Below are 18,149 nucleotides of genomic sequence, written 5' to 3'. Positions count from 1 at the left end.
TTTGAAATCAGAAGTTTCAGAAAGCCGACAGCGAGACAGTTTCAACATAGATACCAAAAGCCTTTATATTGTTGTTTTCTGCTGTGTTTGGAGTTCGTCTTTCACAGAATTAATTATTTTTTTGCTGTGATTTCCACATTTATCACAGAATTTATCATGCGCTCTTCTCTGTCGGACCGGAGCGGAGGTAGTGTAAACTGGACTTGAAACGCACAGCTGCGACCTGCGCAGCAGAGCGGAGCCAAGACAGAACGCAAGTAGTGTAAATTAGAGGTTAGACATGGAGGCCTCCCTCCCTATGTACCAGAGGCAGTTTTGCTTCACCAAGATGGCTTCCTTTAGTCCTCTTAAACGTATGTTCCTCCCTATAAAAGATGAGAACATCTTCTTCTCTRACAATGCTGTTATAGCAAGCAGCCATCAGGGCACTAACGATCAGTCGTTAGGCTGARAGTCATACTTTGCATGTGGATAAKCAGTTTGGATTGTCACCAGTAAACTTGTCYATCCACTATGTGAAGTTTCTTCTCATAAGACTGAATTTACCTGCAACTCTTCAGACTGCAGAAGTCTCTTGAACAAGAGATGAAATGTTTCAAGAAACCCATCCAGAGGACTTGACTCATGTTTGTTAGATAACAAAAACGTAGGTCATAGACGCTCACAAGGACACTAGAAAATGAGTAAACTAACTAATAAACATAAAGAACCAKTGGAGTATTCAAACCAAAATACACAGACCATGACAGGGAGAGGTCCGATAACAAAACTGTTGCAACAAGTGTAATATTCAGAAGAGATGAATACAATTCTCTTTGGTCATGTTTTGTTGATTGAATTACGTTTTGGACTAAATCCTTTAAACTACATTATGTCCAGCAAATGGTTGCCTAATCAGAGTATTTTTTTTTTCAAATAAAGCAGATTGCTGAGGCTGGAAACATGACAAAGGAATAAGATGAAACTCACTAAAACATTTACATTGTTGACCATAAAATTAAAAGCAAAAAAAAACATGATACTTTTTATTTGCAGCACAAAATCTGCTGTTTCCTTTTTCCTTTTCTTAATCTGTTTTATGTTTATTGGTTTGCTAATACATATCTTAAGGTAATTTATTCTGTTTGTCTCATTCTGTTTCTATGTTGATGTATTTTTTTTCCATAGGAATGAACTTGATTCCTTTTTTTTACATTCCCTCAGTACTTTGAGTCCACACCCCATGTGTTTCATTCACTCCYTCTCGGGCTCTCTCAGTTGAATGGTACTTTCCGATAAACATATGGTGAGGCCTGCCTCTGATTAATAGCCAAGAGGCTTTTCAGGAAACATAATGAATTTCTCTTGCTGATGTGTGTGTGTGTGTCTGTGTGTGCGTGCGTGTGTGTGTGTGTGTAATGTATAGCTGAGTGGTTATACACTTCTGTTTGTGTTTAGTTTTTCTTTTTTCTACAAGTGGTGCTGATAGACATGAGAAGTGCTCCATTTTCATTACCTCACTTATCGACTCTGTGACGTTTTCCCATTTCCTTCTTCATTTTTCCTCTTCTCTTCTTCCTGTTCTTATCCACTTCCCTCCTGTTTCCCTTCTTTTCTCTCTGTGGGGTTAAGAATACAAATTGCACAGTGAGAATCCAGCTATATGAACTTGAAACAACTAATTAAAAGATCAATTGAGCTTTGTCAAATCRACTGAGACCGCAGCCAAAGCAACTAAACACCCCAATCTTAGTGAAGTAGTACAGGTCGTTTTGACAAACTTGTTATTCTGGGTTCAGATAGAGCCTGAATAACTGTCAAAACTTTTTGTTCGATGTCTTTGAATTTTTAGTAAACATGTATATATCAATCACTACCAAATGTCTACCCATCCATCATCCATCCATCCATCCATCCATTAATCCATTCATCCATCCTTTTGTTTGCCCATCCATCCATCCATCCATCCATCCATCATCCATTCATCCATCCATCCATCCTTTTGTCTGTCCATCCATCCATTCATCCATCTATCCATCCTTTTGTTTGTCCATCCATCCATCCATCCATCCTTTTGTCTGTCCATCCATCCATCCATCCATCCATCCATCCATCCATCCATCCATCCTTTTGTCTGTCCATCCATCCATCCATCCATCCATCCATCTGTCCATCCATCATCCATCCATCCATCATCTTTCTGTTTGTCCATCTGTCTGTTCATCCATCTGACATCCATCCATCCCTCCATCCATCCATCCTTTACTTCTTTTACGTCCTCTCAGGTACTTTCTGTTGCTTTCAGATCTGTGACTTTCTTCTTTCTTTRCGTCTTCCAACTTTACTTCYTCTACTTTCATCTTTTAGACTGAGACTACAATATAGAACTATTTTGTAGTGAGGCATTAACATTCTTCATCTACCCTGCCTCGCTCCACTCCTGCTGCTGTCATCCCTCCCCTCTTCCAATTACCTCAATCTCTGTAGCTTTGTCATGTTCTATCATTTGTGTTCTTTGAATCTGGAGATCTATCGTCTTCCCCCCTTTCTCTTTTATCTGTCTTACTCGGTGTGGCACCGAAAAGGCTCGCCTGTTTCATAGTCTTTGCCTTTGTATGCAGCCGAGTGCATACTGTMTATAATCTGAGCCTCTCCGCTAATTTGAGGAATGCTCTGTTCTGTTTCCCCATTGTGTGTCAGAGTGATCATGATGCGATCTGTTGTGTTTCGGTCCAGTTTTACACTGCATTTTAATGCTTTTGACACACTGCTGTACTCAGATYTTGTCTTTAAAAAAGGCATAAACAGTCAGATAACAGCACAGTCTTGTATGGAGAAGTTCATTTTCACCATGTCGCAGGTCTGAAATGTCTTTCGTTTCTCTTTTCACAGCATTTGACAGATGTTTTTCACATCCTTAGCTCACTCAWATCATCTCTGACACACTTGCACAGATGGAGGCATTATGTTGTCTCACATTAGCACTGCAGCAGACAATAAATGGAGCAGCGTGCAGTCTTCAAACACATCCAGCCTCCTGTGTCTGATGGTCACCGTCCGTCCCTCTCACTGCTGGTTCCAATGCTGATTTTCGCAAAACACTTTTCTTCATTTACCTTTCCCACAACTTCAAGTTTGAGTATTTAAAAACTCCCYTTTCACTGTGAAGCTGAATAATTTTTATCTACTGCAGATTTATAATAGTAACTGGATAAAGAGATATTTCAGATTTTTTAAATTTGATTTTTGTTTAAAGGATATGAACTATTAATATCTTACTTGTTGCAGATAGCATGTAACAACCTCAGATTGGAGAAATAGTTTTATTCTGATCAGACTGATAATTTAACAGCTAAGTGGGACTAATGTATACATGTTGTATAAATGTTGTTCAAAGACCCTCCTAAAATCTGAATTGTTCATTATTATTTATTTATTTTACTTAATTGATAATTAAAATATTTTTATATAATTTGTACACTTTATATTTGTAATTTAATGCAAACAAAAACATTGAAAGGTGAAAGATATTAATATTTGTTCAGCTCCTGAGCCAGCTTTAAATTGCTGGCCACCTTTGCAATTTTGTTGAATAACTCTGTGTTAATGTCTGGAAATAAGCTGCTTTTAAGCCAGCATTGATCATAAACTATATCTCCCATAATAGTGGATTATGCATAGGAATTCCCTGTCAAAAAGTGGGAGAGTTCAGTATTCTACACAGCAGCTACTCACCACAACTCAACTGCAAGTAAAACTCTCTTGTTTTTTACTTTTAACAGTATTTCTGTATTAATTATTTCATATTTAGTCACTCGAACATGTAGTACTTTTCAGTGTTTACAAGAGGATGTGTTAAAACACTTTTTCTATGCAGGAAATACCACATAGATGGATAAGATTATCAGAGGTACAGCACAGATTAAAGGACTGGAAGCTAAAGTTAGAGAGAGCGGATTGAGATGGTTTGGACATGTCCAGAAGAGAGACATGTTGATAGAAGGACATTAGAGATGCAGCTGCCAGGAAAAAGACAAAAAAAAAAAGAAGTCATCTAACCGGTTACACAATGGTTGCTTTTCAAGAGTTTTTAAATCTAGAACTAGCTTTCAAAAATGGTTTTTGACATCCTAAAAATGCTGTTTTCATGTGAACGCAAGTCTGAAACAATACAAGAAAAGACGGCGTATTCACAAAAACCCTTTGTGTATATGTAGGTGGTCTCTTTAGTTCATCTGTCTACATTTATTTTTTAATCCTTACAAGATTGCTCAGTCCTCCAACAATATCTAGATCTGTTTCTTCCTAAAGTCATGGCTCCTGACTCTTGGAATGATCCATTATCTCTGTAACCAGACTGGACTCCATCAGCCTTAATGATTAATGATCTGTCAGAAAACTTTGGGGGATTTTGCAAATTTTAACTTTCTTTCTGTGTCAGGAAACACTTTGAATTAGAATTAACATTTTTTGACTAAAAGCCAAGCCGTTCAGGTCAAAGTGAACAGAAAATAATAAAAGTTTATTAGAGGGCTTATTTGAGTGCGTTCTTGCAGAACTGCACCCAAAGCTATTTTCATTTACGCTATAAATTGTGTCATTTTAAATTTTACTGTAGGTGAAGCTTCTAGCTACCCGTGGACCGAGATAATTTGTTGAGACAGAAAAGCCATCTGTCTCTAACAGATTGTCATTTAAAAAATGTCAACTGCTCCCATAAAATCACGGGCAATAAATTTGTACAAGGTTGTACGAAGCTATTAGGAAAATTTATTGTTCTAAACAATATGCAGGTGGTCATTTTGGGGGGAAAGAACACCTCATTAAAAGGATATTGGGTCTACAAATAAATATATTTCAAGTATTACTTAAGGTTTTTGAGTTTGTATTCTCTGCAACTCTTAAGGTCCTTCTTAGGTTGCCATCTGATTCCAGCGGGATCTTGTCTGGTCCGTGGTTCTTTCTCTGTAAACTCGAAAAACCTGACCTATATATAAGGTCACTTATCTATTATTCTCTATTCTTAGATGTATCATTAAAGGTTTTAATATTAAAAACCAACCATTGAATTAAACCTCACTTATACAGTACATCTTCAATCAAATAAAGCTACATTTTAATTGTACAACATTTAACATTAAAAGATATTAAAATATATCAAATAATACTCACAACTTACTGTTTATGTAACCAATGTTTTAATAACTGACATTACAGAACACACATTAAGAAAGCTTATCATAATCTGAAAAATAATGTAAAATTTTAACCTCATCTATGTTGCATCAAATATCTCTTCTCTGTTTTCAACTGGCAACAATAAACCAAGTAAAACTTCGATCTTGGCTATACATAAGCATAAAAGAGCAAATACAGTAAACAGTCCCACATTGAACACATTGCACCATTATTCACCTCAGTTCACTTCCTTAACTTTTACACTGCACTTTGTGATAACTAAAACTACACAAAACAGGAAAAGAGCACATTTCTTACCATTACCCTGCTTTCAACGGCAAAGTTCGTTGTCTTCGGCTCTCGCACAGTTCAGTAAAAAAACAGGTATTTGAAGTCAATGTACTTTGTCCCCAACTGTTCAATCAATCAACTTCAAACTCCTAACCCAAGCAAGCGAGCTGGCTTTGCTGTCCTTTTACCATCAAACTCTGGGGTTTTGTGAACTTTTTTTCCTCTGTCTGCTTAACAGGTAGCGGTCCTCTTTTGTCGGAAGTTCGAAAAAAGTCTGGGAAAAAAAATTTGCGCAAACTTCACCTCTGAACTGGCGATCTGATGATGGTGTATGTGCTCAGTTGTTTTGCTAGGTACCCACCCACGTGCTGCGTGAACTGAGTGGTATTTTTGAGTGGAGTAGGATATTTTACCTTAGGTGATGTAAACAATACAAATGACAAAAATAATAATCTCTCATTAGCTTCACCTTGTGTGCTTTTTACCTGAGTTACATCTGCATGTTTGTTGTAGACTTTACCTTCAAGCCAACGCCACCATTCTGTTAAAATTGCTTACAACGACCCCGTTGAGAAACACTGACCTAATCTGACCGTAACATGTATGTTGTTTTTATTCATCGCCGCTGTGCTTTTGTTGGATGAAAGAAGTGAAGAGTAACAGTTTGTTGTGCTGCTGTTGCTCCTGTGTGGGCGTGTGTAGGAGTCATTGTAGTTTCAGGAGGTTTTTCAGTCACTTTTACCTCAGGTTTGATCCAAAGTGCTTCACAGAGGAGGACCAAAAGCCAAAGTTTTTTCTTTCCTTTTTTCCCTTTCCCCTTGCTGTGCAGGCAGATGGATGATTCAGATTCCTCGCTGCAGATGTTCGAAGTGACAGATGACAAAGATACATCAAGAGGGGGAATGAGGGGAAGATGTTACACCGCATAGAGTCGCGCCTGCTAGTGACCGAAAACAGGCAAAAAGGTTGTGCACATCAATCGGCGGGAGAGAAAAAGTGAGTGACTAGATTCACAGATTCACAGAGTGTTGCCCACCTGCTCTCCAGCTTCATTTTATTCCATTTTTTTAAGTTTGCAACATCAAAAGTACAACCTAAATGTGATTTATGTGGTCATGCCTTATATAGCACAAAAATATTGTTTAATTGTAAAGTTTGTAGCTACTAGCATACTGCTCACTAATGTCTGTTGTGCATTACACAATTCATTCATTTAATCTAACCATTGTTTTTTTTTTCAGAGTAGAATGATTGAACAACATACAGCTTCAGTAAATAAAAAATAAAAATTGAGTGGATAAGGTTAAATTTACTGTGGGTTGTCTCTGCAGCAAGCTTTTGGTATGAATCATCCTGGATAATTGATATAATTACAACAGTTCACTTCAGTTGGTTGGTTTTTTTAACCTCATGTGGCAGGTCCCTTAGACCAGTGGTTCTCAATCCTGGTCCTCAAGGACTCCTGTCCTGCATGTTTTGGTTATTTCCCTGTTTTGGCACATTTGTTTTAAATGAATGAGTGATTGGCAGGCTTATGCAGAACTTAAAGAAACTAGGGATGCATGGTATATCAACATTGATGGTTGTTAATGGTTGATGTTGGTCATTTTTTAGAATGTCGGTATTGGTCCGATAAGTAAAACTGGACTGATATTAATGTCCAACATTGATTTCTCACTTTTTAGCTTTTTGTTTCTCTTTTGGGAGGGGAAATGGTTGGTCAAGAAGTATCTGTTGGATCGTGATAGTAATACTGATGCTGCACAGCCCAGGAATAACTAAAGGACAGAGCCAACTCAGCGGTCTGGTCATTTATTTAGGTATCGAAAAAAGACACGTGTATGTATWTAAATAATTTCTGTGTTTGTGTAATATCCGTAAATATCAGTTAATGACCATTACAGCAATAATTGCATTGGACATCAATGTTGGCTGAAATTTTCATTTTGGTGCATCCCTAAGGGAAACAACTAAAACATGCTGGATTGGGGTCTTTGAGGACCAGGATTGAAAACCAATGCAACAAAAGTCTGATTTATTTTTGCACCATGTGACCAATTTTGGATGTTTTTATGAAAGTCTGAATGTGTCAAATTTGATCTATTTCAAATTTGACCGAGGCCTTTTTAGTTTATAGTATTAAATCGGATACATTGCTGATGWTTTTCAAAGCAACTGCAGTCTGAACTCTTGTGTCACATTTCATCTGACTTTTTACTTCAGTGAGGTGGGGATGAGCAGATTGATCCCATTATAATGATATTAACCTTGAATCGTGCAGTTTACATCTTGTAGCTCCACACATCCTCAGCTACAGAACAGAAGTCCAGTTGCTGTGTTTTGGTTCTTTCAATTTTCCATGTCCTGGATGACTGAGAATCCACACAAACATATGATAGTAACATCATCGGACTGCAGTTACTAGACCAATACCTTACTTCCAGCAACTCCTTTCATGGTGTCATATTTAAATTTGTAACTTGTCACTAGGTGTTAAATTGTAAAGTGAAGAAGTTAAAGTATAATTTTTGTGTTTTAAATATATTGAAATAAAAGTAAAATTTCCATTCATCTTCTTCCACTTATCCGGGATTGGGTCTCTGGGGCTGCAACCTAAACAGTGAGACCCAGACTTCCCTCTCCCCAGCCACTTGGGCCAGCTCGTCCGGGGGAATCCCAAGGCGCTCCCAGGCCAGCTGAGAAACATAGTCCCTCCAGCGTGTCCTGGGTCTTCCTCGGGGCCTCCTCCCGGTGGGACGTGCCCAGAACACCTCACCAGGGAGGTGTCCAGGAGGCATCCTTACCAGATGCCCGAGCCACCTCAACTGGCTCCTCTCGACGTGGAGGAGCAGTGGCTCTACTCTGAGTCCCTCCCGGATGACTGAGCTTCTCATCCTATCTCTAAGGGAGAGCTTAGACTCCCTGTGGAGGAAACTCATTTCGGCCGCTTATATCCGCAATCTCATTCTTTCGGTCACTACCCAAAGCTCGTGACCATAGATGAGGATAGGAATGTAGACCAACTGGTAAACAGAGAGCTTCACCTTCTGGCTCAGCTCCCGCTTCACCACGACAAATCGGTACAGCACCTGCATCACTGCAGACGTAGCACCAATCTGCCTATCGATCTCCCGCTCTGTGTGCAACAAGACCCCAAGACACTTAAACTCCTCCACTTGGGGCAGGACCTCCTCCCCGACCCAGAGGAGGCACTCTACCCTTTTCTGGCTCAAAACCACAGTGTCAGATTTGGAAGCACTGATCCTCACTCCAAACTGTATTTTACCACATAATGTATTTGCCTCTGTGTCTTAGGTTCTGTTTTCATCACATAATTTTTAGCATTCATGCTAAACCATATTTTATTATTTTCGTCAAGCTCCTCGTCTTCCACCACAGCTCAAGAATTCACCAACAACACTTCTCTGAGAAACGCTGACATTATTGTCCCAAATGATTCACAACAAAATAAAAGTTTGATGTTTTGTTTTGATTTTTTCTTATACGAAGTGCACACAGTTGGTTTTTTTTATTTATTTWTTTATTTTTTATTTTTATTTTTTGTGGATGCAACCCATCAAAATAAAAGCTGTTTAGTGCAATGAACTATGGTTTATGGTTATGGTGAGTGGGGATAGATATAAAATCCATATGAGCGGAGGCCTCCTAAGTGGGCCCATTGCTCTCCCCCAAAAGACACTGGTCTTTATTCAAACCTTCTCGTCCCTCGGATGAAGGACACCAGGTTAGAAACACTCAGTTTTCTGAGCTATTCAGGGTCCATAAAGGGGTCCCCAAGAATTCTTTTCCTTTGACCAATCAGAGCCAAGCAGTACTAAGTAGCACAAAGAGGTCTCTAATTCAATGCCACAGGCATCACACAGACCATTGTCTTGGAGTCCCATCACCATTTTGTGGCGGTTGAGCAGATTGTACCCAGTTAGGACTCCAACCAGTGTACTTAGAGTTTTCCTTGTCAGGGAAATGAGAGCTTTCTCAAATCTTAGATTTGGGCCATTAATCAGTTCCCATGCCTGTCTACAGTCCGTCAGCTCCCTCCAGTGGATTGAGTGTTGACGTCTATTCCAGGCCTGTAGGGCAGTCCTACAGACTGTTGTTGAGGTACCTACAACAGGCTCTGGTCCTTTGAAGTGAGCCTGACTGCCAGCTTTTGTGAGGTAGTCAGCTCTCTCGTTACCATAAATGCCAGTCTGTCCTGGTACCCATTTAACAGTAACACTGTTATCTCTCCCCAGTTGGTTGACTGCTTCGGCACACTCCCAAGCCAGTGACGGCATAAAGTGTGGCCCTCGGAGAGCTTTAATAGCAGCTTGGCTATCTGTTAGGATGAATATTCCCTTCTGTGTACACTGAAGGTCTTTGAGAGATGCCACACACTGGTGGATTGCATATATCTCAGCCTGAGATACAGTTGCAAAACAATCTAGTGGGTATTTATGTTCTCTCTTACTATGACTTATAGTTTACACGTTGTTCCTACATCGCAGGGCCTGCAAGCTGACTATTGTGCACATCTACATTGCAATGACAATGCTTAAATGATAAATTGTGCAGCTCTTGACCTGATTCAGTGTTAGGACTTGAATCAGTAACCCTGGTAGAAGAAGAACTGGCCAGCTTTACTTGCCAATAGACACATTTCCCTGAAAATTAGTAACGTAGTATGTATATTTTTAAGCCTGTATGTCAAACAAAAAGTTTTTTGAATTTGTTTTTCTTGGCAGTCTGATAAAATAAGAATACATCTCCCAGCCACCCCACTCTGTATTTTATTAATTTTTTGTCCCCCTAATCTCACAAAACAGAGAGAGCAGCAGCAATTTGTTCCCACGGTGAAGTTCAAAGCGACAGTGGCAACATCTGTGCCTTCCTGAGGCATCAACCCTTTGTGATGCTGCAGCTGGATCTGCGTGGCTCTCTCTAGGAAGTGAGCCGGAATAACTTGTACAGTCACAACACCAATTTTGAGCCACAAAGGATGCGAGTGGTTGGCTGAGGCACACAATTAGTCACTCTGCGGGCCGCCTCTAATCTTTGGCTTTAAGCTAATGAACCGTGTATTTTCATGCCAGTTTTAAGTCTTAAGACAGAATGAACAAAAGGGGAAAAAATAAGATAATCAAAACAAGTTACTGTACTGTGGAGTCAACTGATTGTTTACATTGTTGGTGACTCAGACTTTCCTGCCCACTCTCCTCCTTTACCTCTGGATCCTTTAGTCTAATTTCCCTCCCTTTGCTCCATTTGAGTCCTGTGTGATATATGGCTGCTTTAACAGCCCAGTTTAAAGGTTTGCCTGCAGTGCTGTTTAGTTTCCTGTGAACAATGCTGATGCTTACCTCCAGAGGTGGGAGATAGGAAGCAGCCTGCCTTTTCCACACTCTGCAACACTCTGAAGAGATAAACACACAACTTATCCCGACACACAACAAATCGTTTGTTCACCTCATCAAAAAATGAATAAAACCATTTCTCTTTATGTTCTGACCAGGATATTAGAAACAGCTCAGCCCGTCTTTATCTAAATTTAAATTATAGATCATTTTCAATCATGTGTGTGATAACCTCTTTCATGGATACTGCCGGCAGTTTATTGATTTTATGTTGTTGTCTCGGTGCAGGCATACCCAAGGAAGCTAATCAATAAATTGTGTTCAAAGGGGTAGTTGCTTCTGTAAGATTTGTTTCCAAAAAAGATCCATGTTGGGGTTTTTTTTCTGTTAAATTTTCTATTTTTTGTGAAGTTTTATGTTTTGCTACAAGAAAAGCTATGAGCTGACGGGACAGGAGTCTCTTTAAAACATTACTGGAGACTGAATCATTTATTATTACTGAAAAATAACTCAAATTTGTTGCATTCTGCTTTGTTTAGTCTCAGATACATTTTTTACAATTCTTACATTATTTTATGTGTTTATTAAGGCGATAGTATAGATCTTCTAAAGTGAGGTTTGATGGAAAAGTCAGGAATAATTAATATCTAAACTGTTGTAGATAGCTTTCCTAAAACCCTCAGTTTGGAGAAATGAGTTTAAGTGGAGCTCGGTTGAAGAGCTTAACGACTTGTCTGAGTGGGGTCAAAATGGATGCTGCTGTGTTTTAAATCAACCTGAACCTAAACTGATTTGTGATTTTTTTTGCAAACATTTTAGACAACCTCTACCGCAGTTGCCAGCTATTTATTCAGAATTTATGATTCTTTACAAGTGCACTGACCATCAGAAGCTAGATAAAACACTTTTGGGGTCACTTCCAGCAAGAATGTCATATTTCTGTAAAAAGGTCATGTAACACAAAACTGAAGATGGTGTAAAAGATTACAAATTAGCAAAAATACAAACTGTCTTGAAATTTTCTAAATCAGAGTGTTTTTGAGATAAGAAAATCCATTGTGCCTAATTTAATCTAGCCATTCGCGCTCGTCCCCATTTCTCATTCAAAGAGCTACCTACAAAAGATGAGATATTGTTAGTATATTATTATTGTTATTATCACTAATCTATCTACCCAACTCCAAAAGGCCGGAGCTCTCCTATTAAACTTTGGAAAGTGGCAACRTGCATAAAGCTACTAAACGAGAGTGTCAACGAATGTTTGAAGATGTTGAGCCACAAAGTATAGAATAGTGATGGGAGATTATTTTTCATCTGAGAAGCCTGCTATTTTAAAATATACACCTTTTTTAATTTTGTAGCATACTTTTAGTGTTTTCAACAATATATTGAGTAAGCAAACTTTTAAATGCTGCACCGAATATATGGAAAACTACACATTTGAGGAAAAACGACTTAAAAAAAGACCAAGAATAAAGTAAAAAAAAAACACAATGCATCATTTTTGCGTTCCAAACGTTTTCTAGAGGAAAATGAACTTGGATTTGTTGACCAGTAGGACTTGATGCATTGAATTGCTGTTTCCTGAGTTCAAACATGTTTATACAAATATTCTGTTTGTTTGATAAAGTTACACTCTAAACAGAAATGCAATGACATTTTGTGTTCGTGAACCTTTTCAATTAATTTTGGTCATTGCTTCTCTGTTGATTTTTACTTCCTACCTAGCAGTGCAACTGGTCTTTTATTTTGAAAAATACCTGAAGTTGTGCAGCATTTTGTAGATGCCCCAGGGCTATTTTCAGGGACCAGCCACACGGGGGGTGGGGGGTAAAAGTACAGCTATTATTTATTTTTTACCTTTTAAATGTGTTTATTTTGCTGCACTGAAATATCAATTTAAAACTGATCAAAAATGTATTTTATCTTAAATTAAGAAAAAACACTTGTTTTTAAAAACTTATTGGCAGGCTAGACTAAAGTCATTCATGGGCCAGATATGGCCTTTGTGCCAGCAATTGCCCTAACCTATTACAATATTAATGCTTAATAATGGATGTGTGAAAAATTCTGACCTCAACTGTATAGGTGACCACTGTACAAACTAATTTTATGTTTGGTTAATCCTTGAAAATTAATACATTTTGTGCTGACATGTAAACTCAGTAAAAGTATTTAAAAATCGTAAAACCACAAAAGTACCATATCAAAGACATAAGATAAAAAAAACAGCATTATCAAAGAGGTCAAATACTGTTTTATAGAGCAAAGAATTGTATCCGCTCACATTTTATTTACACTCACATGCATTAATATTCTGAATGAAATACTGTTATACACAATCACGCTTAATCCGTTCATTCATTTCCTTACATAAATATGTTTAAAAATGGTAAAGTAATGTTTACATTTACACATGTTAAGCAGTTCAAATGCAACATGCCTGCATGGTGAAAAACACTACATGGGAATTCTCTTACTGTGTGTGTAGTAATGTGTAAAATACAGTACAAACACACTTGTCTTTCCGGCTATGATCTCCTTGATCTAGCAGAATCAGAGACCCACTGCGTATTCTCAGCTGGAGGCACGGGTCTGTCTGAAAATGTATGCTTTCTCTTAAAAACACACTCGAAGGCATGAAAACAAACAGGCATGCGTATCCATTCACTTTTCATGCCCACACATTGTAACACACTGCCTTATTGGTTTTCTGTTAATGACAAAGACGTGAGTGAAAAACATGCGTGCACACACACTTCCACTCCAACTCCTCCACCTGTCCTTGAAGGCGATCATGAGGCAGTAAGTCACTGAGTGTTAGGGGGTAAACAGAGAGTGCAGCTTGTACTTTTGCACAGACTTCGATGTAAAGGTGTAAACAGCAAAGTCTCAGCTTATCTACGTGAATTTATTTTTAACGACAGTCATATATAGGCACTGCTGCTAGCAAACCTTTTATTCCATGTGTGAACCATAATGACAATCTGTCCAGTGCAAGGAGATTTGCTGCAAGGATAAGGAAGGCGAGGGGGAAAAAAGTGTGGGTGGGTGGGTTGATGGATGCATGAAGGATGCAGGAGATAATTAAGAAGACAAATCTATAAAAAAGTAAGAAGGAATAAAAAAACAGCTGTATTGCAGTGGTTTAAACCACACTCGGGCCATTAAAGGACTGTCATTCATTGCAGTATTTGGTCAGTTTCAGTATGGGCCTGATCTTGGCCAAAGTTTGCTATATGGGGTTATTTATGAAGCATTTTGCCAAAACGTACAAATGTACACACACACACACACACACACACACACACACACACACACACACACACACACACAAATACACACACATGGGAAAAGCCTTTTCATTCCTCCTTTTCCTTAAATAATGATTAATGGTAAATCTATAACTAATTAGCTTTTGAAGCCAACCACATTCAATATGGGTGCCACGACCAACTCATCTTAGAAAACATAAAATGTCTATAGTCCAGTCAGTTTTACAGATATTGAGCTAAAGTTTGACGTGGAGTCATTCACAGCACATCCTCCTCGTATAATAGATTTTTTAAGGTTTAACCAAAGTGGCTAACTTTGTCTAAAATAATCCTTATCTTTTTATTTGTTCTTTCCTCAGCTCAAACTGATCATCAACACTGATCTTGGAACCCTCCCGGATAAACTACAAGCCAGCACAAAAACAAGGCTTATTGCTGAATGCCGATATTGAAACAGCTTCATACCATTTTGGCAAAACTACCTAGCAGAGATTGGGTGGGAGCTGGAGGCGTGGGCAACAAGCCATGGATATGAGTGATCCAATTTCCAGCTCTAAATTAGAAACATCTTAACTCTCCTCTCAATCAGGCAGGAGATGTGGCTGGTAACCAAACCGGCAACTCGAGACAGCCTGGCTCAGTGCACACCTCGGGATCTTCTTTCCTAATGGCTTCCTGGCAGGAAATGGGAGGTTCAAACCTCAAACCACAATCTGAGGCTGTTTTCAGAGAGCAATACTTTTTTTAAATGTTATACAGAGTCCTCTCTTTCCCTCAGTCCATTTTCCTATCGATCAGATTTCTCTTGGCCAGTCATGTGGAATTTTTTCTAAAGTCTCCGTTGACGCAGAGAGCAATTTTTCCACTACCATTTTGGTGCATCTTCTGATGAAGAGAGTGGATTTAAACCAAAGGAATCCTTCATTTTTTTAATCTTGGAAGGCGTCTCCATTTCTCTGTGGAATGGGGGGCTCGGCAAGGGCTCTTCTGGGTGGATTTGGCACTACCACCTCCTCCCTGGAGGTTGGAGGTCGGATAGGCTGGCCAAGCAACAATCCTCTGGATCTTAACCAAACCCTGCCATGGGGAACAGGAGGTAGCAGTGGAGTCGGAGGTGCAGCCGCCATGAGTTTAGTTTCGGACAACTCGACCGCACAGGGGTCAGTCACCAGGACTGTGATTAAGGAGAAAAACTGGCCGGCGCTGCTGATACTCGTCATCATTGCTCTGACAGTTGGTGGGAACATTCTGGTGATTCTGGCGGTGTCACTGGAGAAGAAGCTTCAAAATGCAACCAACTTCTTTTTGAGGTCGCTGGCGGTGGCAGACATGCTCGTAGGCATCCTGGTCATGCCAATATCCCTCATCAACATTCTCTATGGTAAGTCATGCATACACAAAGAATAACYTCTGTAATACTAAAAGTTGGTTCCTCTATCTCCCTCAGGCAAAAATAGACCAATGTTTTTGCCCATGTTTTGTGTGTGTGCGCGTTTGTCAGTACCAAAATAGGAATATATCAGTCAGTGGTGGGCATGGTTCTACTATTCCTTTAGTTTTATTTGTTAGGGGTAACCGTGTTCACGATGCCAAAATGTGAARAGCGTGATGAGGACTGTTTAAAATCAGAATCAAACTGAAACAGAAACACTATGGAAATGTAATGGGTTTACCATGTTTTTTTTTTCATAATTTAAAATAGGAGCACTTGTCTGAGGTGGGAAAATTAATTTTGAACCTTTGTTGGTCAATAGGAAACAGAACATACAACATAATATAGTGCAGTGAATATTGCATGACTTCACCATACATTCAACCCCTTTGGATGTTTACCTTTATAATGAGCCTCAAAAATCTGTAACTTTTGCAAAAAAAAATCCTTATTAATCACATGTGGGGGTGGGGGGATGCCGGCGGACCACCAGCCACGAGGAGAGGGGGCGGGGTGCAGGCAGACTGTTAGCTGCAGCAAAGTCAGCAGGAAATGAGGATGGAAGAACTTCTATTGGCATGGGTTGGAAGTGGATATTTGATGTTATTATTTTTTAACGTCCTACAGGCTCTGACATGTTAAATAAATTCGAAACCTAGTTTTTGAAAAAATCCGTAAAATGGTACTGAACTTATAGAGCGCTTTTCAAGTCCCTCCAGACCCCAAAGTGCTTTACACTTACAGACATTCACCTATTCACGCACTGATGATGGCAAACTACACTGTAGCCACAGCTGCCCTGGGGCACACTGACAGAGGTGGGGCTGCCATGCACCGGTGCCACCGGACCCTCTGACCACCATCAGTAGGCAAGGTGGGTGAAGTGTCTTGCCCAAGGACACAACGACTGAGACAGCTGGATGGGGGATCGAGCCAGCAACCTTCCGGTTCCAGGATGACTCCCCTAACCACTCCTCCACAGCAACCCCCCCCCCCCCCCCATGTAAATATGAAAATATCTGTGACATTACTCTATACGTCCATATACCTGCAAAATGATGGAAAATCTGTGTAAATTACGGACAGTCGGTACAACTTGACATGAATGCTTCACTGACCTGATGAAATATCAGTGAACTGAGAAAGTGAGAGTGGCACTAAAGAAAAGACATCAATCAACCACAATGTTTAAAGCAATTGACTAAATATATTTTAGATACACATTGAACTGGCTAAATACTTGTCTCTTGAACCACCGCACAAATTTAATTAAACTCCTGATAAATTATCTCTACAAGTTAATAAATAACCTTCTAGTGTAGGGCTGAAACTCATGACTATTTTGATGGTCAACTAATCTACGACGATTTTTCTAATCAATCAATAATTATTTTTGTCACGACGTCCATCTGAGGTTCCTGTGGATGCACCTCCTGTTCCAGCTCCAGTACACATCTCAACTTAACTAAATAACACATGAAACATTAATTTGAACCTGAAACTTAATAGATTACTTAGATTCTAACATTAATGTAAAGAAAATAAAAAGGAAATTATGTAATACTTGTTAAACTACAAGTAGTCTTTTAAACAAACAACTACAAATAACTCAAAATGTTAGCCTGAACTTGCATTTTACTGTCTTTGGTTGATTTTTGATCAAATGTAGCCAACATTGGAAAGTTGAAGTCTAATTTTTTTTCCTCTTTATCATAACCGTCTTTCTGTTCTGCCATTATTATCGCTCTTTGATTTGCCCACCATGGCTTCTTCTGTGGTTTGCAGAGCGGCATGCCACATTCTTCTTCTTTTGTAAACAAAGCAACCACAGACAATAGAAGCAATTCTGCCCCCATCAGTTCATGAATTGCACTGAAGTTACTAATGAACATTTACGTGGGCAAATAATATGATGCGTCGACGTTAAAATTCTGCTTTGACGTCGTTGATTATGTTGCCTAATCGTTGCAGCCTAGTGTCAACCCAGTTCAGGATTGCCATCACAGCTAATCAGCCTTATGGTGCGTTCACACCGAACGCGATTTCAGCGTCAGGAGCAGCAGGTTTACATTCAAAGTCTATGGTGGACGCGCTTCAAGCAACGTCGGGAAGTTCTGCGGCGCCTCAAGCGCGATTAGAGCAGCGCGATTTGAACGATTTGGACGATCTGAGCGTCGAACGCTCAGATCGTCCAAATCGTCCAAATCGCTGAAGTTTAATCGCGCTTGAGGCGCCGCAGAACTTCCCGACGTTGCTTGAAGCGCGTCCACCATAGACTTTGAATGTAAACCTGCTGCTCCTGACGCTGAAATCGCGTTCGGTGTGAACGCACCATCTTACACAAGTATGTACCACTGAGGTTAGTATTACAATTGGATACGTACCTCTGAGGTTCGTATCAGAGTCAGGTGTGTACCTCTGAGGTTAGTTTTAGAGTCAGGTGTGTACCTCTGAGGTTTGTCTTAGAGTCAGGTGTGTACCTCGGAGGTTAGTTTTAGAGTCAGGTGTGTACCTCTGAGGATAGTATTAGAGTCAGGTGTGTACCGCTGAGGTTAGTATGACAGTCGGATATGTACCTCGGAGGTTAGAATTAGAGTCAGGTATGTACCTCGGAGGTTAGAATTAGAGTCAGGTATGTAC

The 18,149-nt window shown here is 39.5% G+C and overlaps 1 protein-coding gene across 2 annotated transcripts in view; it reads left to right on the top strand.

Moving 5' to 3' along the window:
* The window catches only part of htr2cl1 (5-hydroxytryptamine (serotonin) receptor 2C, G protein-coupled-like 1), a 188,496-nt gene that overhangs the window by 112,858 nt on the left and 57,489 nt on the right, over positions 1 to 18,149 (top strand). Inside the window, exons 5-6 of one of the 2 annotated variants that reach the window (XM_014022000.1) lie at positions 6,278 to 6,444; positions 14,437 to 15,458. In XM_014022000.1, coding sequence (XP_013877454.1) covers positions 15,041 to 15,458 — 418 coding nt within the window. In that variant the 5' untranslated portion in view covers positions 6,278 to 6,444; positions 14,437 to 15,040. The remainder of the gene's footprint in view (positions 1 to 6,277; positions 6,445 to 14,436; positions 15,459 to 18,149) is intronic. The other variant, XM_014022001.1, reaches the window with a different exon arrangement.

This window comes from Austrofundulus limnaeus, unplaced genomic scaffold, assembly GCF_001266775.1.
Source record: "Austrofundulus limnaeus strain Quisiro unplaced genomic scaffold, Austrofundulus_limnaeus-1.0 Scaffold314, whole genome shotgun sequence".
Classification (NCBI taxonomy): Eukaryota; Metazoa; Chordata; class Actinopteri; order Cyprinodontiformes; family Rivulidae; genus Austrofundulus; species Austrofundulus limnaeus.
Note: the sequence above shows the minus strand (reverse complement) of the source record. Positions and strands in the feature narration are given on the sequence as shown.